The 23,303-nt window shown below is 41.4% G+C and overlaps 1 protein-coding gene across 1 annotated transcript in view; it reads right to left on the bottom strand.

The window, feature by feature from the left end:
* Window positions 1-303: 303 nt before the first annotated feature.
* AP1S1 (adaptor related protein complex 1 subunit sigma 1) overlaps window positions 304-23,303 on the bottom strand; it is a 24,717-nt gene continuing 1,717 nt past the window's right edge. The window contains exons 2-5 of the mRNA XM_072399406.1: window positions 17,210-17,388; window positions 15,417-15,525; window positions 5,033-5,170; window positions 304-1,512 (exon numbers count right to left, since the gene is read on the bottom strand). Coding sequence (XP_072255507.1) covers window positions 1,465-1,512; window positions 5,033-5,170; window positions 15,417-15,525; window positions 17,210-17,388 — 474 coding nt within the window. The 3' untranslated portion in view covers window positions 304-1,464. The remainder of the gene's footprint in view (window positions 1,513-5,032; window positions 5,171-15,416; window positions 15,526-17,209; window positions 17,389-23,303) is intronic.

Here is a 23,303-nt window from a genome sequence, read left to right on the forward strand (position 1 = left end):
GGATTTCGGGGCAAAAAAAAAAGGACGTTGGGGGGCCAGAGTTTGACATCCCTGCTCTACAACCTACAAATAGAAAATTAAAAGATTAATGCATGGTGACCCTATCTCTTCTCTTTTACTTAGTAACTCGCTCATTTAAATAAACTTTTAAAAACTTTATTGTGAGCAGAGGATTCTGTTTTCCTTATCATCAGTAAGACACCCAACCCATTCAAAACTTTACAGAACCTACTACCCCCCCCCCCCCCCCACCATTTCTACCATGACGGCAGACATAGACAGAAAACATACAGCACCAGTTAATAACTTAGCAGCACTCATGTTTTATTCCAGAAGTTCAAGGGGAAGGGGAGGCCCTTGTAGCAGAGGCTGATGGAAATATTTGTAACCCTTGAACAAGACCGTGCATTGGGAGCAAGTGCAGAAATATACAGACAAATTGCCCATCACCGTGTGCCAGAAGGGAAAGGGAAGAGTGGGCCCTGGCAACAAACTGCATACAAAATAGGAATGCGTAATAGTGCCTCCATAGCATTAATAATAATAAAAAAAAAATTAAACAACAAAAAAAAAAAAAATTAAACAACAAAAAAAAAAAAAAGAATGTGGCTGGGTGCTATTGGTCCCTTTTTAGAAAAAGTGGAGGAGTCACTAATGAGGCATCTCATGCCCAATCCAGCTTAATCACATTTAGCAAATTTAACAGTTGTTTCTTGGCAAGCCCAAAAAGACATTTTCCATAAACATTTACTAGAGGTTCTCCAGCAACAATTTTAATTTTGGTAGTAATACAAAAGTGACAGCCATGAACTAGAGCTTAAGAGGACTGGGCTGGGGTATAGGGATCTCTTGGCTCCACAAGGCCACAACGCAGTCCCCGATATCTAATCTGACTTCAGAGTGTTGTCGTTAGCAGACATCTCTTGGAAGTGCCGCTGCCACATATGAAAAGCTTCCCATGAATAAATGCAGGGTCAGAACTAAAACTGAGTCTGGAGAACTTAGAGGTAACCTATACTGAATTGTGTAAGCTGCCATTGCTGATCTCCTGCTGAGCTGTGGGTTCACGTTCTTGCTTCAGAAAAACAAAAAAAAAAATCCACAAGGCAGCAAGCCAACTAGCATTTCCAAAAGATCAGCAACTACAGACTCCACATTTCTATCTTTTAGGTTCGCTTTTAGAACCCGATTCAGAATGGCTGCCCGTCTGCAGGTGAAGGGTAAAGCTGAACAGAAGCAACTACACACTGGGACATACACGGTTACCTAGAAAAAGTCCTAGCTGGCACTGGTGTGTGTGTGCTGGTTATGTAGACAAGTCTCTGCAGTGACTGGAAAGGAGGGGAAAAAAAGGGGAAAAAAGGAAGGGGGGGTGGGGGTTGGGGGTCTGGATTTGGCTAGTAAAAGTATTCGGGGTAAAAGAAAATAGAAGAAAGAGGTGGGGGTGTTGGTGGTCTTTGTCTATCAAGCCAGTCCCATTTCCTCTAGCACGCTGCGCGGTGACTCATCCTCCTGCAGAGAGAAAAAAAAAAAGAAAGCGCAGGGGTCAGATGAGAGAGAAAAATACATTGCAGCACATTACAGAACGCAGTGGGCTTTAATAGCTTGACACAAAGAGCAGCGATGTGCAGTAACCCATAGCAACCAGATGTTCGCCTTTATCAGCCTGACTGTACTAAACTGCTGAAATTTGATTTCCAATGTCTCGCTGTGAATTACATGAAATCATCCCTTTTTTGGTACAGTAAATGAAGCCCATGTCTTTGAAGAATGAAAAAATATACATTTCAAAGATACCAGGGAAGCAAGATTTTTATTATAAGCTCTCCGGCTGCCTCCGGTAGTACGCCGGCAGTCTCCGTCCGCCTCCGCTAGCCTTGTTTAAATCAAAAACTGCTGTGATTTGAAACTGTAGTTGTGTTCTAAAAGTTGATTCTAATTTCCTCCAGTCTCATGATATAGGTCATTAACAAATGACATGTGTCCAAAGGTCCCCATTGCAGATTGAAGAATTGATGAACAGGAATGACCACTTTGCACTCCTATGAAGGGAAGAACAGTGGGGTGCTACTGGCTTTTCCCACCAAACCCATTTACCTCTATTACCCCAATCACTCTTCCTATCTTAATCCCCCCCCCCCCCCCCCCCCCCCATTAAACAAAATTGTACTGTGTGTACAATGCTTGTTCATTCATCTGTTACTGGAAACGATCAGGAAATATTGTTTCCAGCAACAACAATCTGACCTGTGTACAAAGCTTAGGGGTCTTCATGAATATAAGAGTTTAAATCAGACAATTCCAAGTCTCTGGCAGCCCTTTGGATTTGCATGCACCCCAAGCTTGGAGGAGATCCTATACACCTAGAGGGATGCTAAGATTGCATGCTTTTGTATAAGAATCTGCTTTCTGCACGCCCCCCTTCTGCCTGTTGTTGCAAAGTTCAATGAACTGCATGTACCAGACGAAAATGCTGATTGTAGGTCTGCTGGCATTGAAACAAGCAGGTAAGCTCAGCAAATAACAGCCTGCGTTTTTTTTTTTTTATCCTAAAGATTTTCTTTTTAACAACTCTTCAAAGTGCTATTTGGCTGTAATGGCCATAAAAAGACATTTAATGTCAGAAATTGTACAGACCTCACAGAGATACCAGACTATTATATATATTTTCCCATGTTAATAACATTTTTAAGTAAAACGTTTCCACTTTCATCACATGTGCTTCTCCAGACTGTCATTGGCTAAAGAAACTGGAGAGCGATGGCTGGAGATAGGACACAGTGGAGATGCACTGACACTGGGATATAGACCCATGAAAGCAGCGTTCCCTCCAACCCCTTTTAGCTGGGCGCACCACCCAGCATTTTTCAGTAACCACCGTGCTATTTATGGGTGGTTACTGAAAAGTTGGATCACAGTTGGGAAAAGTTGGGTCACAATACAGTACCTAAACTTTCTTCCCACCCAGCCTAAAACAAAACAAAAAAAAAAAAATCACTGGAAAGGTTGTAGCTGCAAACATTAAGTTGGCCATACACTGGTAAATAAGTCCATGAATAGGTAAATGATCAACATCACCCAGATAAGGATCATATATATGGATATTACCCTGTACCTATCAGCGGAGAAGTTCACTCATGATCAATGCCACCTCCATGCTCTGATGACCAACAAAAGGGAGAGCTCCCGTTTAGTAACATTAATAGTGGTCAGGTGGCAACAATGGCTGAATCAAACATTGACTGTAAATGTCCTATTGTGTAATAGAATTTAGGTTTAGGAGTATTAACCATTGTATGGCCAGCATGAAAGCGTTTCGCAGTGTAATGCTGGCAAATCATGAGTGGTGGGGCTCCCCCTAATAAAAGAACTAAATCCCAATGAATGCAAGTGGTGGGGCAAAGGCAGTCAGCCTGGGGGTATAAAGGCTGGAGGATGCTGGACCTCCTCCAAAAAGATGGGAAGTTGCCCTGCTCTGCACAGTTTTGTTTGCAATTTAAAGTTGGATAAAAGTTGTTTGAGTTGACTCAACATAGGTCTGTGAGAGGTCAGTCGAGGCTCATGCCCATCATACATGACCTGTTGCCTAACCCAGCTGAATCTGTTTTTTTTTTCTTCCAATAAATAAAGCTATGTGCAATTGAAATCTAGGCAGTTTAAGAACCCAGGAATATTCCTATGCCAATTTAGGACGAGGAACTTCAGGGGGTATGGGCATTGCTAACAGAAGGGCAATGGGTCCAACTCAGCAGAGGTAGTAAAGTTCTTGGAAAAGTGGACTTCTGCAGGAAGACCACCATTTCCTCCCCAGAACTGGATATAAAAAGCGGATACGGCTTTTCTACTTAGACTGGAACTACTTTTGAATGGAAAAACTGCAAAACTGTCCACAACTTGTATGATGCACAGGTAGTTCATTTTGTGGATTTAAAACATAGGTTCAGCCAGGCTTTAAGGTGTATCTAAACCAGTTCTCGATGTGAGGACAGCATTTTTTCTGACTTTTTATTCTTGTATTACTTGCACTGTACTTATTTATAAACTCGCACCCCACAGACTTCTCCTCTCCGTATGCAGCCCCTCGCTGCCTCCTCTGTAAGGCACTCTATGCTGCAGTCATAGAATTGTTACAGAGAAGATACCCAGCATGGGGTATGGGGCAAGTAGAAGTCTTATTTACACCTCCCTTAAGCAAAATAATTTAGGATTTGCAGTGCAAAGTCCCTTTGTATGGATAGATTTTATGTATTCCTGAAAAGAAAACTAAAGTTTTGAACAAAAGTCCACTTCAAAATGAGAATAAAAAGTGAGAGATGCCACTGCCGATTTCCGGAATGTCAGCCCTATTGTGGCTTTACCATGCCAGAGAGTTAATAATCAGATCAGCATCACAGCATCACGATATAAAACCCATCAACCCAATGCAAAGATTTTTCTTTTTCCTTTTTGTTAAGTGCAGATAGGTAAACTCACACTTTAAACATTTCATTGCTATCGCCAAGTGCTTTTATTTTCCCCAAATCCTCGGCACAGCTATAATCTCTGCCTGCCACTCTCCCCACATCTATAAAATTTAGCCCCCTCCTTTTCTTCCATTCTGCCTTCTCATTACTCTGCCTTGTTACTTCTGCGCCTTCCGCCCATTCATCATTTCATTCAACCACTTTCTCCGTATCATTGAACTCCACAGTGTGCACCTGATCCCCCCTCCTCCTCCACCTTCCCCAAATCCGTGGCCCCCTCCTCTCAGACAGCCATAATCTCCCCGCCACACACACTCGCTCCCCCCCAACCCCGCCGCCCCCCTGCTCCAGTGTGGAAATTTCTTGTGATGAAAGTGAGTGGGTGGGAGTCACTGAGCTGTGACAGGACAAGAGATGTGTGATTCATCCACTGCAGAGAAAAGGAGGAGGGAGCAGGGAGACACAAAGAGAATAGAGAGAGTGAGAAAAAAACCCAAAATGAACAGCTGAGCAGAGAGACTAATGGAGACCAGGGACGTGAGGGGACAGAAAACTCGAAAACTTATCACCTCTTGTAACATGTCTGATTGCTCAATGGCTTTCAGCACACTCTTTTTCGACGTGTCTTGGATTTCACCACCCATCAGGAACTCGTCCAGGATAAAGTAGGCCTTTTCAAAGTTGAAGATGATATCTAGCTCGCAGACCTTTAGGAAAACAAAATGTTAGAGTTAATAAAGAGCCAGAAAATGCTAAAGTGCACTATTTAAAAAGAGACTCAATCGCCCTGCTCATTCAAGTCAACTATAATTGGTTGTGTCCTCACCAATACTTCCCCACAGCAACAGGCTAAAGCACCTGTGACGTCATTACGTCTTTCAAGTAACATTACTTGCCCTTGGCTTGGGGGGGTCGCATCATGGGGGAGGTCTTCTGCTACAAAATAACCCAATGTACTGGGTATTTTGCAGTAGCAGTCATGGAAAAAGGATGGAGGGGCCAAGGACAGGTTTAACATTTCAAGCACCTCATATTCACGTCTCTAGTTCCGACGCTTTTTAAAAACATGAGTTAAAAAAAAAAAAATGTTTTGGAGGGTCACCAACACCCCTCGCATCATATGATGGTGCATGCAGCTAGTAACTAACCCCTAAGCACTTTGTTATAGACGGAGGCCACATTCTACCGTATACCTGGAGGGATTTTGCAATGGCAGCCACAGAAGAAGTGCTGTCAAGTACATAATTTTACTCCTTACTGTTGGGGATTAGCCCTCGTGAACTTCTGAACATCCCTCCCTCACCATCTCAACATGAAAGATTTGGGAACAGGACTACCTGGGCAGTCAACACACAGAGAGCCAAAGACGTTGGTCCACAGATGTCTAAAAGGATCAACAGTTGTTGATAAGTCAAGCTTTAAGCCTTGCCTTTAGGATTCATAGCTCCACTCCTCTTAAAAGTTCTTAAATTCTGCAGATACATAAATCGCCTCATCCGTTGGTTTAAAGGAAATGCAGGTAAGTTGTATTGATCAACCTTGAGTCTTATGAGTCTTTTCATAATCAGGAAAGAGTTCTGACCTTTTGCAGTCCTGCACAGAATTTTAGAAACGGGAGAAAAAGTATAACCTGTATTCTCTCAATAAAGACCATAAAGCATCATGAGAAGTCTGAACAAAGGTAGGGAGTATCGTATCCAAGTGGATGGCACAATGAGCAGTGGCACGTGGATAACGGGGGAGGGTGTTGTCAAGTACAAATGTTAAGACTGAATAAAAAAAGAATCTTCGGTTGCCCTCCATTCATCTTTAATGCCTCACACCTTCATTAAACACAATTGGTCAGAAACTCTAAAGCTCTCTCAGTGTGCTTTGAGTGCATTTTAAACCAAGTTTGTTACAATAAGGCGAAACGCGTCAGCAGAAGACATTTTGCAGAGTGCTGTGAAAAGTGGAGTGTAGTGAGACATTTTTGTTCACTACAACAACCAATGTGGACAATGGGCTCATGGCACCAGGAGGACATATGCGCCTTGTTTTTGGGGCTGCCTAGCAGGATGATGGAAACGCATCAGAGGGACAATTCCACCTGGCAGATATATATAAAAAAAAAAAATACATCTTCACTGAAACAAGTGTATTTGGTCTCAGACAATACATATACGCTGGCCACCCAGCAATGCCCTATTGTCAAGGGATGACCATTTAGCGCAGGGGTGTCCAGCTCCAGTCATTTAGGGCTTGGATCCCCACATTTTGAAGATTTATCATACAGACAGTCCAGCAATGCCTGTTTATATGTAAATCCTGCTCATACAAGGTCTTTCTTTGGGGATTACAAAGGGCAATTTTAATATAAAGGCTAAAAGTAGGAAAAACAAGAAATACAAGTAATTTGGCCGGCAAAAGAGTCCCCTATATGGATGTTTTACATAGTCAGTCATTATACTGTAAAGATACAAACCTAAATCTAAAGCGGAAGTCTTTAATGATGACACCATTGAGGAAACAGCCAAAGAAATGAAACAGCTTTGGGGAAATGATCATCCGGCTTAAGTCAAGCAATACTTTTAAAGCTCCTCAAGACTAATTGAGCTGTGTATCCTTTAAGCATAGAGACACCATTTTTTTCCACTACCACCTTACACTTAATTATACAAGTTGCCCCTCCTACCCATATATTACGATGGACAGTCCAGTTTTCCCCCCAGCCCCATTTAACTGGGTGCACCACCCAACACTTTTTAGTAACCACCCTGGCTGTTTTTGGGTGGATACTGAAAAATGAGGTCACAATACAAGGGCAGCCACCCGCCTACAGCTCAAAAAAAAATGCTGGGTTCACTGACCAATAACGTGTGTCTAAATTTGGGAAGGGAGGAATCAACGTTTATAGGAAATTTTATTATAAAACAACTTCAGCAGCCTCAATCTTTATTATAAAACAATTTCAGCAGCCTCAATCTTTGGAGCTATGAACAGTTTTTTATGTATGTATGTTTTTTGCTTAAGGATAATCCCCGCTTATTTATTATTTACCGTTTGAACACCCTGGGTTGTAACAGGTTCACCTGAACAAGACAAAGCCTCCAGATCCTTCACATGATGAGAGCACCGTGGCAGAGTTTAAACAAAGCCGAGTGTGCTGCATCTAGTCATCTAGATGGCTTTTTTTGCACGACAAGAAGGATCACTGCAGGCACTGATCAAAAGGTTGACTGAGAAACACAGCAAGGGGGATACGTCAAGAAGAATAGCAAGAGTACAACAGGTTTGCTGAAAGTACATTTTAAAACAAGAGGCATGCCGATGTGTCACTGCTTCTAAACACGCACTTTTGTATGTTCATGGCACAAACAGTAGGAGGAATACTCAGAAAGAATTCCGATGAGGTATCGTTGCCATCTCTCTACGATCTTTACACTACCCAAGTTTGAGCAACCTTGCATTATTTATTAGCATAGTCAACAGCTTTGATGGTGGAGCAGTGAAGAAAAGGGCAACAGTGGGTGGGGGACTTTTACTGCTTGGTTCAAGACAACCAATTAGGACATATTTTACTTCCCAGTGCCACCATAGCCCAACACGAGCTTCCTTCGCTTGCAGGGTACTGGGAGTACTACTGAACTCTTCAGTCTCCCACGTTTCCTAACATGTCTGATGCCTGCAATTCCCTGCTGTGGCTCTGCTTACTCTTATGTAGACAACATGCAGAATCACACAACTTCCACTTTAGGAATACACAAACAGGCAGGCCATTACATCCTGAGCAGGAGTTACGTCATCCTGGCCTGGCCATTCAAGAAGAATGAAGATCATTATAAGGAGGAAAGAAGGCGTGACGGAATACCAGGTATAATGGGTTTAGCTCCACTTTAAAGCGTTGGATGTTTCAGTGTTTCAAGCTCTGTAAGGAAGCCTAAACTAGAGTTACCACTGAAAGCGGTACCAGCAAGTACAAATATCCTACTAATCAGAGTCTCTTAAACCCTGCTAGTGGTAATCACGAACGTGACTCGGGTTGTGCTTTACATGCTAAAAGCGGTAATGCCGAGTCACACTTAGAGTCGCTGAAAACATAAAAAAAAAAAAAAAATAAAAAAAACACCTTGTTCCGTTGGCGTCCCCTGGTGTCCTGCTGGTCTTTGCAGGTCCTCGGGACACGTCTTTTTTCTTTTATCTTCAGCTGGCGAATGCAGAGACCTTCTCTGTGGTTTCCCGGGGATGTTGGTGCATGCGTTGATGCGAGGCGGGAGGAGCAGGAGGAAATTCAAATAATTTTGTATTGGATTCAATCCAAAACAGCTGTATTAAGTTCAATACAAAAGAAACCTTTAGAGATATATATATATATATATTTATAATGTAAAATAAATTTCCATGCAAAAAGATGTAATCCTTTTTGCATGGAAAAACAGACTTAGAATTAGAACGCTAGGGGGTTAAAGCTGATCTCTAGTTTTAATAAGGCCAAGGCATGTCAGTCATAAAAAAATTTTTTCTTTGTCTTCCAGGTTGAATCATGGACAAACCATCAGGTTGTGCATCACCCTCAGACAGGGAAAGGAAGAAAACCCAAGGACATCTGGGGACCAGAAACCCTTATATAAAACTGTACGAGGAAACTTTTCAAAAACATGCTGATTTGAAAAAAAAAATGTAAAAAAAAAAAAATGTGAAGTTCTGCTTTAAACTTACAGTTGCAATCAACAAAGCTTTGAAACAATTACCTTATTGTAGGTCTACTGATAATGTAGACTGCCAAGGGAAGCCAATGGGTTGTATTTTCCTCCTTAAAATGCCTGTATTGCATATTAAAGTACGTAAAACAAACCATTATCACAGAATTGAATGAAGCTTGTTATATAAGCCCTGCTTGACCTAAACAAAGCAAGGCTTAGGGACTGCTCTCCCACTCATTTTTAGATCCACCGCCGAGAAGTAATTAAGGTCTTGCCCGATAAAAACCTGAACGTTTTGCGATTGTACTAGTAAAGGCTGACAATTCAAGCTAGGGCTTCCTTTGAAAGAATAAGTGCACTTAAAAATAGAAGCAGGTAAGCATCTGCAATGAAGTAGGCTATGGTTTACCACTTAACAGAAGGAGCGTTACGCTATAGTGAGAGCCTGTAGCGTTTATATTTTCTACAAGAAGAATGGATCATGAATCTGGCTCAAATGTAAATTCTTTGTGTTTAAACTTTACAGCCCAATCATTCCATCACTCTGTGGTCAAGTTGATGTATACATGACCTAAAGTCCCCTCAGTCTAAATATGGCCTACCTGTAAAGAACTGGGAGAAAGCTGCTTCCTGTTTTTCTGCACTTCACCTGGTTTATATTTCTGGTTATGAGCTTATGTAAGAATATGAATAGCCTACCTCTAAAGAGAACCAGTCATTAATGGACTTTTACTAAAACTTGAACATGAAGGATCTATTTATAAAGCAGAGAACATTCAGAAAATTTTCCCATCACCAGAATGAAAACACATGCACCTAGAAGACTGCAGAGAATGTTTGCTGAATGGAAATCTTAGGCTATGTTCACACTGGTGGTGAGGTTGTGGTGCATTTACCGTTTCCTCATGCCAAGGAACTATTGCGCCTCTTGGGACTCCTAGTGGCTGCTCCATAAGGGATAATTATGGGCAGAAAAAAATGGAACAAGGGTAGCAGTGGTGATACTGGTGGTTTAAGAACCAGTGCTGTGGGGCAAATGACCGAGCAGCAAGTTGCAAACTGCGGGGAACCTTGCGGGATCGGTCGATTCTTAAGAAGGTCTGGACCTGTCAATAATCTCAAGTAATAATTAGGCTTGCTAACTTATAAAAATGAAAGCTATAGTTCCACATTTTAGAATTGAAAGCAGGCATGATTTTTGTTGCAGACAGACAATATGATGAATATTGCAATAAAAATACTTAACTGCCTATTCACAATTTTTTCTTTCTTTTTAGGACACTGAGCTGCAAATGCAGAGCTCAGGATAGGATGCTAGGTATTCTAGTATCCCCCAGGGCTGCAGGATCTTAATGATGTAATTCCAGCTTGGCCAACCAAGATGGCAGAAAAATGGAACCTGATGGCGATAAGGATGGCGGTGCCCACAACTGAGCAAAGACAGGTGTAACAGACTGTACTTGAAAAAGTGATCAGGCAGATATATTTATTTATAGAACCCTGCCCTGTGAATTTTTTTACTTTTAAGGTTTAACTCCGCTTTAGGATTTAGTGTCTTATTTAACCAGTAAAAATCTGACAGAAACGTCTTGATCTCTTGCAGGAACTAAACGCACAAGATTTCTTCTAGCTCCTTAGTAATTGCAAAAACATCAAAACACAAGAGTCCCATAAAGGTTTATGTTCCTCCTAGATACAGAGCTCTGTCATGTAATACAGGTAAAAGCATTCAGATGACCAACAGTGTTAGCCACATGAGCTCAGGAAGTTGGAAAAGCAGCAAATATCAAACCTCTGATTGCCTTTTTCTGAAGAGCCAAAAGGAGACAGGTTACATGGAGTCTGACAGCTACTGCTCTGCCAGGTACCTGATCACATCCGTCTCCACAGTATGCACAACAGCATTACAGGAATGTAACAGATACTGACTTGACGTTCAATGCTGGTGTGCTTACTTCAGCGCTATGTGTTGACTAGACAGCATGTGTTGACAGGGCAGCAGCTGTCAAACCTCAGGAGGCCACTGTTATGTTGTCACAAAGATTTATTTCCAGACTAAGCGAAAGCTAAATAAGCGTAAATTTTTTCTAGCAAATAGGTTGCAGTAATTTCTTCAGTTTCCTGTGTGCAATTTAAACATTGTTCAGAATTTGTAACATTTTATGTACACCGAGGGCCAAATTTCCTACCACTGACACCAACTTACCTCCAAAATACCTGCCACTGGCACCTAAGGCATGATTTCTTCCACTGACAAATGATGGAACCCAATTCCCTCCACTGGCACCACTGATGGACCAGAAATCACGGGGAAAAATTCTTCCTATTGATGCCAAAGATTGAGTACCATCCACAATGCGGTTGAGCCATTTCTACCATTGACACAAACAATAAAGCATTATTCTCCCCGATAAGCGCCGAGCCATTCCTTCTGCTCCCGTTGATCCGAAAGTGCCGGGTCATTCCTTCTGCTCCAGTTGACCCAAAAGCACCGGGGCATTCCTTCTGCTCCCGATGACCCGAAAGCGCCGGGGCATTCCTTCTGCTCCCGATGACCCGAAAGTGCCGGGGCATTCCTTCTGCTCCCGATGACCCGAAAGTGCCGGGGCATTCCTTCTGCTCCCGATGACCCGAAAGCGCTGGGGCATTCCGATTTTTTTTTACTGACCATTAGATTTGGGTCTATTTCCCTTATTACCACTGGCCACAGTCTGACCTCCCTAGTCTTGAGTGACCGTTAACTGACATGTGCAAAATCAAAAACTAGAAAAAAGGCAACTACAATTATGAATGGGTGAAAGTTATGTCATCCCCGACCAGTCAATCAAGATGGCTGAAGAACACAAGGAGGAAGTGGAGAATAAAGAAGATGGCGGTGCCCAGTGACAGAACATGGACAGGTTAAGTATAGCAAGTTTAGTTCCACTTTATGTATCTGAGTGGACTATCCCTGTTATCGCTCATGTAAAAAATCCTTGATTGATACAAGACTACTAATGGATAAACGTATGTAGGCCAAAAGTCAATTAGAAGCAGCTGCTGTTATATATTATGCTTTCAGTCCTGACCAATTTATTTAAAATTGACACAAAAATAACTTTCTAAAATAGATCAAAATTACACTGGAGTGATCTTCACCAGAACAATCTGTATTTTCCAGCCCATCCAGCTGGTTTTATCTTTGATATTAAAATGCGAGATTGGCTGAAAGGGAAAAAAATTGCAGAAAAAAAATCCCTTGTTTGATGAATTGTTTCTATATCTCTAGCCATCAGACAATACGCATTTAGCTTAGCTTTCAGAACCCAACCCTATGCAACACTATTTTTTTTTTTAAACACCTGTTAAACCATAACAGCACAATGAAGGTGATGAATACCGCTTATTCTTCCTCCATCCCACCGGAACAATATTGCATTGGTCAGAGAAGCAGCGTCATTCTTAAAAAAAAAAAAAAAAAAAAACATACACTTGACAAGATTAGTGTTTGTGTCGTCCACGATTAAATATGTGCGTAATGCTCAGATCTGACTCATATTTTAATTATATGTTGCAGAGACATGAAACTGTCCATTACAGTGCCAGAATAACTCTGCGATACAAAGAAAGCAGTGCAGGAGCACAATTAAAAAAAACTATTGGCTAGACCCGGAAAAAGACGTGCATAAGAAAAAGTAAGACAACATATTGTGAAGCAGTTCTTTGAAGCCTCACAAGGCAGAGCAGGAAACAATTGTCTACAATTTGTGGAAATGTCTTTGCAATTGTGCCAAAAAGTCTTTTAGTGACACAATGGCGGCTAAAGCCAGATTTAGTCACAATTTTAGCCAATAGGTTGGGATGTACAGATGTGTCCAAAGTATGTGCCAGGTACTAAGAAAACCTTGTGTAAGTTTCCAAAGTGACCCAAAACAGCTAGATTTCAGGCCCTCGCAGAAACAATGGGCCCGATTTATTAAAGCTTTCACAGACTGGAAAGGATACATTTTCATCAGTGTACCAGGGTGATCTAGCAAACCTGGAATTGATATGGTCCAGGACTGTTTGTTAATAACAAATGACTTAGGAAATCCATTCCAGGTTTGCTGGACCCCCAGGTTCACTGTTGAAAGTGTATCTTTCACAGAGTGATTTTCCAGCCTACAAGAGAGTTCTGACGGTAAAATTAGCTGTTCAGAGCAGCGATAGCTCAAAAGTACTGTATGTGTGCACTTAAGTCTTGCAATGAGTCATAGACAAAGTATTTCTTATATGGTACATTAAGTTCTGATAGAAAAGAGACCCCCTCCCCTTCCACTATTTCTTTTAACAAACATCAATTTGAAATCATTATGTTCACTAGCAGGGTTCCACTGGCATCACAAAACAAAGTCATTTGTTTTTAAAAAAACAAAAAAAACAAAAACAAAGACACTTTTTAGGGTAAGAATTTCATTTTTAAGAGGAGATGAATATAATTTCAGGTATTTGTTAGAGTCAAAAAGGGACTCTAAAAGTCCCCTGAGGAAGCCAATCGGCAAAATGCGTCGGGGTAAGAGTCCACTGTATCATACGTAATCACTTTAACACCCCTAGCAGTAATCCTGAGTGTGACATGGGGTGGATTTTACTTGCTAAAAGTGGTAATCCAGAGTCACACTCGGGATCACTTTAAAACTTACCTTGCTCAGTTGGCGTCCCCTGGCGTCCTGCTGGCTCTCGCAGGTCCTAGGGACACGTCCTTCCTCTTTGATCTCCAGTTGGCGACTGCAGAGATGTTTTTCGGGGTTTCCCGGTGACGTCGGTACAGGCGGGAGGAACGGTGGGAAGTTTAAATAATTTTGTATTGGATTCAATACAAAATAGCTGTATTAAGTCCAATACAAAGAAATATTCATAATTATATATATATATGTACAGTTATATTACATGTTTAACTATTTTTTATTTTTAGTTTTTACAGATTTTTGTGTATTTTTATTGTATATTTTTATTGGAAGTTTATTATTAAATTAAATATTGGACATATTTCAGTGAGTTATACCTAAAAATTATAGGCCTACAATGTAAAATGAATTTCCATGGAAAAAAATGTAATGCTTTTTGCATGGAGAATTAGAATGCTAGGGGGGTTAAGAGAAAGTAATAAGAAGCTATGGCCAACAGCCGTTATTGTGTTTCTTACTATACTTTGTGTACCTTGCTTTTCAATTTGACTAATATTGACTCTATGCCTCAAAAGCCCTTCTTTGCCTAACTTTTCATTTCTTGTCTATAATATAATACTTTAAACACGGCCCCCCTCCACCCATCACAATTGATCTTTGATGGTCTTGTCATATCTTTCAATCTCTCCCTTGAGGTTTTTACACACCCCAGTTTTTTGTACACTGATTGAATTGATTTATTCTATATCAATATCATCAAGCATTCAGCCTCCCAACCCTAAAAGAAAAAAAATGCTTTTTTTACTCCCCCTATAGCCAAGGTCAAATGATACTCTAGTTCCGGAAGTTCTCTTTTCTTGCCCTCATTCATGCCTATGTTACATATACACTTCCAATTTGCTATCCAGTAGCTACATACACTCAGGATACAGATGGAGTCTGAAAATCAATATCAGGGTTACAGAACTGGTCATCACAGACATAAGCAGTGCTGGACTAGCATTCCCCTGCACTTAAAACCATAACCATAATTCTCCACACAGGGAAAAATAAAAGTGTAGAGTTGGGTTATTTGCCTGCAGAAATAAGTAAATCTTCTACACCACTTTTCTCCCGGCCCCTTTTATCTGGGCGCACCACCCGGCACTTTTCAGTAACCACTCAGCTGTTTATTAGGTGATTACTGAAGAGTTGAATCACACTACAGGGGCTGCAACCCGCCTACAGTTTGTTCCCACCCAGTTTAAAAACAATTTTGGCTTGAATACTACATGTTACACTTTTTGAGACCGGTCACCCATGTTCGGACCACTTGTAAAAATGGCACCTTGGTAACAGAGGAACCACAACAAAAATGGGTGTGCTGAATACAGAACATTCACTGGCAGATGTAAAAAAAAACGATGAACCTAGTTTGGGTTTTAATTATCTTTGGAGCAATACAGACTAAAGTAAATAGTCACGATAGTCTTAAAGGTCTGGAACAGTAAAAAGGACTGCAGCTTCTGGAATACATTAGAACTCTGTACACAAACCCTTCATCCTTTCTTCTACTCCCACGTCTGGATACTGCGCTTACTCTCCCCCCACCCTCTGGCATAGTGCGTCTCGTAGATAACACTTACGCTGCCAAAATATTTGTCCAGCAGTTCCACGTATCGGTGGATTAGCTCCAGGGTCAGCAGCTCATTATCCTGATCTTCAACCGCACAACAGAAATACAGGCTGGCGTATCTAGGAGAGAAAGCTTGGATTTAAAAAAGGAGATAAACAGGAGGTAGAGGGGGGGAAGAAGTGCGCTGGAGGTCAGTACATCTAGACCGAGTCTTAAAAATAGTCATAGAGAACATTCAAAACCAGTTTAGAAGAAGTGAAAAAGGGATAAAACACAAAGTATAGTACTACCTCTAATATTGTGCGTTACGTCCCCTACCTCCTAGATTGTAAGCTCTTTGGGGTATGCTCCTCTCCTCCTCCTGTGTCACTGACTGTATCTGTCTGTCATTTGGACCCCTATTTAATGTACAGCACTGCGTAATATGTTGGTGCTATATAAATCCTGTTTAATAATAATAATCATCAGTATGGCTGACCACAAAGTAGAATAAAATAGCAAGTTTTTGTGTCAGTCCTGTCTTATTTGTTTGTTAACTATTAAGCCCTAACATCTCTAACCTAGCAAAGTTCGAGCTCACTGCTGATTCACTCTGCAACTGATTAATAGGAGAATGAAGTCTGAGCTGTCACAAAGCATCTTTTAAAGGCGAGATCCAGCCTTCCCTTCAGTCTTGCACAGTTGTACAGGAGAATACAACTTTCTACTTACTTTGATTTTGTTGCACTTTGTAAGCCTCCTATAATGTACATTAGAAGCTGAAGCAAGTCAATGAAGGCATTACTAAAAAAAGACTGAATGCACATGTAACCAGCCTAAGAACTTTCACTCCTTCAATCAAGGAATTTTAAACTTCTTAAGTACATGTGTCAGAGGCTTTAGAGGAAATACTGTGATGTTTTCAGTAAGCTAGGCACTGTACTTGTTCATCCCTACAAGCAGCCATAATCTGTATATATTGCATAGAGAAGCAAGATAAGGTAAGTAATGAAAACAATCAAGCAGTGTCTTCCATTCTATTGAGAGGGAAGCACAAGGGGGATTCGTCCTGCTTAGGGGATGACAAAAGCCCCTCTTAGAGGTTGGTCATTCAGTGATCTGGCATGGTGGGTAAAGGAAAATCTGGGACACTTGTTTACACTCCAGATTCTAGAGAGACTCATTTCCAGTGTTCAATATCTATTGTTCGTATGGATCATAAGTCTCGGGTCTCTCAAAAAGATCGTTCACAGTACAGCCTAGTTCAGTTTTTTGGATTTGCTCACTTTTATTTGTAAAAGCAGAGGCAATTCTTCAACTGTTCCCCGCTTCCCCTTTTCACCAAATCTACAAAGCTGCAGGCTTTCCTGCCCCATGTAAGAGATCAGGGACAATTAGAAGGAAATCTGTGCAAGACTGAACAGAAAGCTTATTTAAAAATGAACAAAGATTTGCTCTACTTGTAATGCTACTGCACTGCAAAAAAAGTTCTATGTTGAAGCGTATACCAAAAAAGACTGCAAGAGCATTGATCTGCTATGCCCACAGCTGTGCTCAGTGGTTCTTCCCTTGGATTTCCGAATCATTACTGCAAACAGTAGTGAGTCACATAATGGAAGTTCCAGCACCAGATGGTAACCTTGCACAGGTCACAAAATAGCTATTTTGACAGACAAGTGCCTAAAAACTTTAATTATAGTTTATCCATGGCTAAAACTTCATGTTCGTTTTGGATGCGGTGGCAATCGGTAAAATCTTTCTCAGGTTTTCTATACTGTAAAAGAAACATGAAAAGAGAATGTTCATTTTGCTTGAGGTCCTCACCTTTTATAGACCACCTTGAGGTCTTTCCACTCCAGAAAGCTGCACATTTTAGGTTTGCGGCTGAGCACCGTCTGCATTAAATCTCGCACCAGCTTCTTCTTTTCCCGCTCTGAAGTAGCGACATACCATTTCTGCAAGCGCAGCTTCCCCTGCCGGCTGAACAGCAGCATAAATCGCATCTAGGAGAGACCATCAACAGAAATTATAGTTACATCCTTGATTATGAGCAGCTGGTTCCCTCTAGTGTGTAAGAAGATATATTGCATAGGTTTTAAATCTAGACAAAAATCTTCTACCACGCAGCTTCTGAAAAGGACCGCTTAATGCTTTAAATATTGTGCTGTTGAAAAAAATTAATAAAAACAGATTAAATAAAAGATGTGCTTGTGGTTACTTCTAGGGCTAATTACATAAAATGAATGTCTTCAATGCCCAATCACAGCCCATCTATATATAATATTTATTGCTGGAAACCATTAACATTTATACTCATATTAATGACAGCCCGTCTAATTACTAGAGACCAATGCTTCATATTCATGCAGCCTGTTTCACCTCAATACATACCTGTCCAGCGTTCTCCCCAGCCCCTTTTAGCTGGGCGCACTACCCGGCATTTTTCAGTAACCACCCGGCTGTTTTTGGGTGGGTAGTAAACAGTCACAATATAGGTGCCGTCACCCTCCTAGAATTTCTTCCCACCCAGATTAAAAGAATTAAAGGACTGAACACTGCTTTCAAAAGTAAAAGCTAATTTAAAAGGAAACAAGCACCATCAGGTACCTCCATCACCCTGAAATTTTGCTCCTTAACTTCCCAACAGCCATTAAACTCCATCTCCAATCTCCTAATTTCAAGGTTCTAGAAATGCACCCATCAAACTGCCGTATGGGCTATTTCACAGACACCCACATGCATACAGTGTTCTCCCCAGACCCTTTTAGCCGGGTGCACCACCAGGCACTTTTTAGTAGCCACCGGGCTGTTTTTGATTTGGTTCTGATGAGTTGGGTCACAATACAGAGGCTGCCACCCACCTATTATTTTCTTTCCACCCAGCTTAAAGAAATTTCTGGGTTGAGCACTGTGCATATATAGTACGATGGGGATAGGTAGGGCCATGGTTTATGGGGTGAGCAGCTGTTCAAAGCCAGAAACCAGTTCAGTGACTTTTATTCTTCTGAGACCCGATATCAGTGTTCTCCCCCCGGCCACTTTTATACAGACGCACCACCCAGCACTTTTCAGTAACCACCCGTTTTTGGCGAGTTGGGTCATATTACAGGGTCTGCCTACCACCTATATTTTCAACCCACCCGGCTTTTAAAAAAATTCTGGGTTCAACACAGCCTGATATGTGTTATTTAGTGTTGTTCAGGATGCAGAGAAATCCAAAAATTGTATATACTCTTCAACGCAAAAGCTTTTTTTACTAGATTTCTATAGAGATCACAGGATAGCTGTATGTTACATCTGACTTCTACAATCACATTAGATGCTCAGAGATGTCACCATTAGAGAGAATGGATAACCACTATTGAAGTGTATGTACAGTTTTAGGAACTCTCCGCATATATAGATCGCTGTTCTAGGGCTTTCATACAGAGAGCAAGTAAACTGCAAAACAAAACCTAGCCATGTTCCAGATCTTGCTAAACAAGATGCAGCCCTTGCTAAAAAAAAAAACTGGACAGGTCTAGCACTTTCCTGCTCCCTAATGCACAGATTTTCACAAAGGTCCAGTACTGACCAGACCTAGCTCCAGCAAACTCGGATTATCTGCTCCCCAGGCAATGTCTGTGAAAGTATGCAAGACCCAGAAGCATTCACTTGTCTGCAACAGGTGCATTCATGTGGTGGATCAGAAGTTCCGCAAGGTATATAATGAAAACCTTGTTGACATAGACCCCCGACAGGATCTTTCCAGGTACTCCGAGAGACCTTTTGTCACACGTTAAATTACGGCTGTTGGTTAAAATGGCCGATATCATGATGATTGCCATATAGGTTCCTAAGGAGCGCCTGTGCTACAGACAAGAGATATTATAACATAGCAGGGCTTGCTGTCTCTGACCTCTTTATTATACTTGTCACAAGTGTTCAGACACTTTGCTTTGTGACAATATAGAGGTCACAGTAAGTGTTTGCTACCTCGTTTCTCTGTTAACAATGCTCATTTCTGGCCCTGCTGGTAGAACAAGTTAGTTCTACATCTCCCTTATGGTTGGCTGCCTTCAGACCTTCTGGTTTAGGCAATTTCCTCCTTACCTTACTTTTCTTTCCCTTCTTGTAGGCTTTGACTTCTTCCATATAAATCGCTATCTTTAGCTTTATCCATGCAGAGTTTTCTCTCGTACTACATAAAATGCCATAGCACCCAAATGTTACATATAAGGAAAACCAAAGGTAGTCAAGTCTTGGATCTTGCACAGAACTGAGGGTAATTATGTTGCCCTCACATGACAACTCAAGACACCTGACCAAGCATTTTATCTCCCTATACCTACTATAAGAAGTAAGGGGTATGAGCTTCTGGTGGAGTTGTAATTAAAGTTAGTTACAACTCATTAGTTAAGCACTGTGTTTTTTTGTTATTGGGAACATCTTTTTGCGTTATGCCTTCACAAACATACCATAAAGCCTAAACTCAAGATGACATGATGTTCTTGAACAGTAAATTGTCAATTCATGCTGCAATCACATGTTGTATACATAGGTCCTACACAGTAGCTGAGCTGGGCACTTCCAACCTCTGTTAATTCCTGGGCTTTGTCACACCTAAAGGAATTTAAAGTCTGCTGGCAGCTGCTCAAGTTAAGGTCAGAAGGTCAAATGCAGATTAAACGGGTCAACCAATGAATCCAGAATGATTTCAGATGAATCTCAAACTGATGCCACCGACATAAAAACCTTTAACATGTATGCTCAGCATTCAATCTGTTCAACCCAGAATTTATCTTAAGCTAGATGGGAAGAAGTTGTAAGTGAGTGGCAGCCTCTGTATTGTGACCCAAATCTTCAGCCTTGTCTCGCTTACCTATAATTTATTATCAGAAGCTAATTCACTTCAGAAGAATTACTAGACAACTGGAAACCCCCAACAGGGAAAAGTTATCTATTGAAGATATATAGCAAAAATGTGGTTTTATATGGTCTAAATCATTAAAATCCATGTTGGGCCATGTACACATGATGTCCCCATTTTCAGGCTCCCACAAACGTTGTCCCTCATTCAGGCTACTGTCAACATGCACCGTGATGCATCCATGTGGGTCATATTGTGTGCTACAACATGTCTTGGTTTGGATTCATTGATTTCAGAAAACACTTAAAAAACTTAAAGCATAACTTAAGGGCATCTAATTTCACATTTAGAAGACATGCACAGCCCTAATTGTACTGACCCCCAGTTTCACCAGGATAAGTCAATCTGAATTTTTGAGTTTCCAGCACAGGAGCAAAATCAAAGAGGACACCTGTTCCCATTTTCCATAACAATGGTCTAAGAGGTGGAATTAAGATTATGGTAAATGACGCATGAAGTTGCTTTTTAGAAGGACTGTGTTGAACCCATTTGCCTTGCTTGAATCACCAGAGCTGTCCATGTGCCTACTTTTTAAGCGGTGGCGGAATGATCTATCCAAGCCCACTTTTACCCCTGCTCTAAACTGCCCCTTTCTAAAATCTCTGCTAGGTAATGTCAACCTGGTCCCTCTATGCAGACTGAAGTGAGAGCATCAGTGGTTCATCTTATAATTCTGAAGGTGACCGCTCGTTCAACTTGTGGATACAAATTCAAACCTTGGGTCCTTTCAGTTGGGTTCCTTTCTACAAGAACCAACTTCTGCAGCAGTTACACATTGTTGCTCTGGACCAGGTTCTGTACAGCGCAGGGTTCTCCACGGCCCCTTTTAGCCGGGCGCACCACCCAACATTTTCCGGTGACCACCCGGCTGTTTTTTGGGTGGTTACTAAAGAGTTGGGTAACAATACAGGGGCTGCACAAACCTATAATTTCTTACCACCCAGCTTAAAAAAGTTCCTGGGTTAAACGCTGCAGCGGAAACGATCATAAGGCCCCCATTTTAGAACAAAAAGTCACTTATGTTAGGATCACCAGGTTTTATTTTTATTAAATGCTGCAGATTTTTAAAAATTTGAAAACTTTTGAATTACACCACTAAATTATTGTTTACATTAGAATGTAGTGATTGGGTTGCTGCATGTTTGGCTATGATCCACAGGGGTGCAATTCAAAATCCCTTGGGGTTCCTAATACCAAAAGGCTTGAACTAACCTTGAAAGAAGCAGAATTACACCTACCTTTCCACACAATCATGTTTACTCCTAAGACAGGTTCCTCCCTGCTTTCACAAACTGGGTACTGTGGTTTCTCCTGCTGGCTCATAGTCACTAACAGAACACAATACTGATATAGCAGTCAGCTGGAAGAACCACAGTGGCTATAGGTGTCCGGCTACTGCACTAACCTGGATGTGCAGAATTAAATCAGGGCTAGGAGCTCTGCAAACATTTGGCAAACCAGCTGATGGACAGGGAAGTATTATACTTAACACTATCACTAAGTTACTATCTATCTAGATGATAATGTCTAATCCCAACCCACCCCCACTCTTAATACTCACCTCTACTATTGTTCCTACCTCTGTTAAGGGAACCACCAAAAAAACGTTGTACAAGCTCTGAAAGATGATTATGCCTGAGCACTGCATCATGTGGGACAGTCAGAGTCCCCCATTCATAACACTAGATAGAATGCAGTGGCTGGGGCAATTGGCCCTTAATGGGCAAGGCGGCATCATCTCTTTATTCACTGTCTGTGCCCGTCTGGTATGACTCTCTTCCTGTTCAGCCTGAACTCGTCAGTTGGATAGGAAGCAACCTTGGAGACTCTATCCCCTTACCCAGTCCAATATTGCTTTTCCCCTCCATCCAAAAACTTAAAAGAATGGGGGCTTTAACAGTTGGCCATTTTAAAGTATAAAAGTAATGTAGCCACTAATTCTAAGAGCTGCAGTATATTCCATATTTATTCTTGGGTTTAGATACACTGTAATGGAATGCTTTGGCTTCACCAAGTCTGCATTGCCAGGACTTTTAGAGACATTCACTTGCCAGGATAGGTGAATGGTATACTTTCATGGGATGACCTCAAAGCCATGATAAAGGGCGGTGACAATGCATCCCCTTATTACAATCTCTGATTACTTCCTAGACATTGCCCTACGAGCTCTCTATACTAATCAATTACACAGCCTGCTCCCTTTTGAAGATATTACCTTCCTGCTCACGGAGGCAAAGGTTTCCAAGATTAACCTTCCATTCTTTTTGTGCAGTTATTCTTTCCTGCCTTTCTCTTTTACTTGGTGTTTTTTGCCACTTCTTTAATCTCCCGCATTAGGGTGACAACTTTCTCTAAACTGCGACTGAAGTGAAGCAGCATTATCACCCTAGCATGAACTGTGCACTACAAGCCATACATTATTAAAAAAATTTATATAGCTCCAACATATTACGCAGCGCTGTACATTAAATAGAGGTGGCAAATGACAGACAAATACAGACAGTGACACAGGAGAGGACCCTGCCCCGAAGAGCTTACAATCTAGGAGGTGAGGGAAGTATCACACAATAGGAGGGGGATATAGAATGGTGGGTGAGTAGTGAGGGTTTAGGAGACAAAAGAAGTTGGGTAGGTGAGGTTGAAGCGTTGGGTTTTGAGGGATATTTTAAATGTGCAGAAAGTAGGAGCATGCCGAATAGGACGAAGGAGACCATTCCAGAGAGTCGGGGCAGCTCTAGAAAAGTCTTGGTGCCGTTTTTGTGATGAGGTTATGAGTGAGAAAGTCATTAGTAGGTCATTGGAGGAGCAGAGAGAGCAGCTAGGGGAGTATTTTTATGTCAAGTCAGAAAGGTAAGTGGGACAAGAACTGTGTAGGGATTTGAAGGCAAAGCACAGGAGCTTGAATTTGATTCTAAGGTAAAATGGAAGCCAATGAAGAGAACTACAAAGAGATGCAGCAGAAGAGAAGCAGTGGGAAGGCTGTGTTTGGGGTAGGTAGGTGGGAAGGCT

This window comes from Pyxicephalus adspersus, chromosome 2 (assembly GCF_032062135.1).
Source record: "Pyxicephalus adspersus chromosome 2, UCB_Pads_2.0, whole genome shotgun sequence".
Taxonomy (NCBI): Eukaryota; Metazoa; Chordata; class Amphibia; order Anura; family Pyxicephalidae; genus Pyxicephalus; species Pyxicephalus adspersus.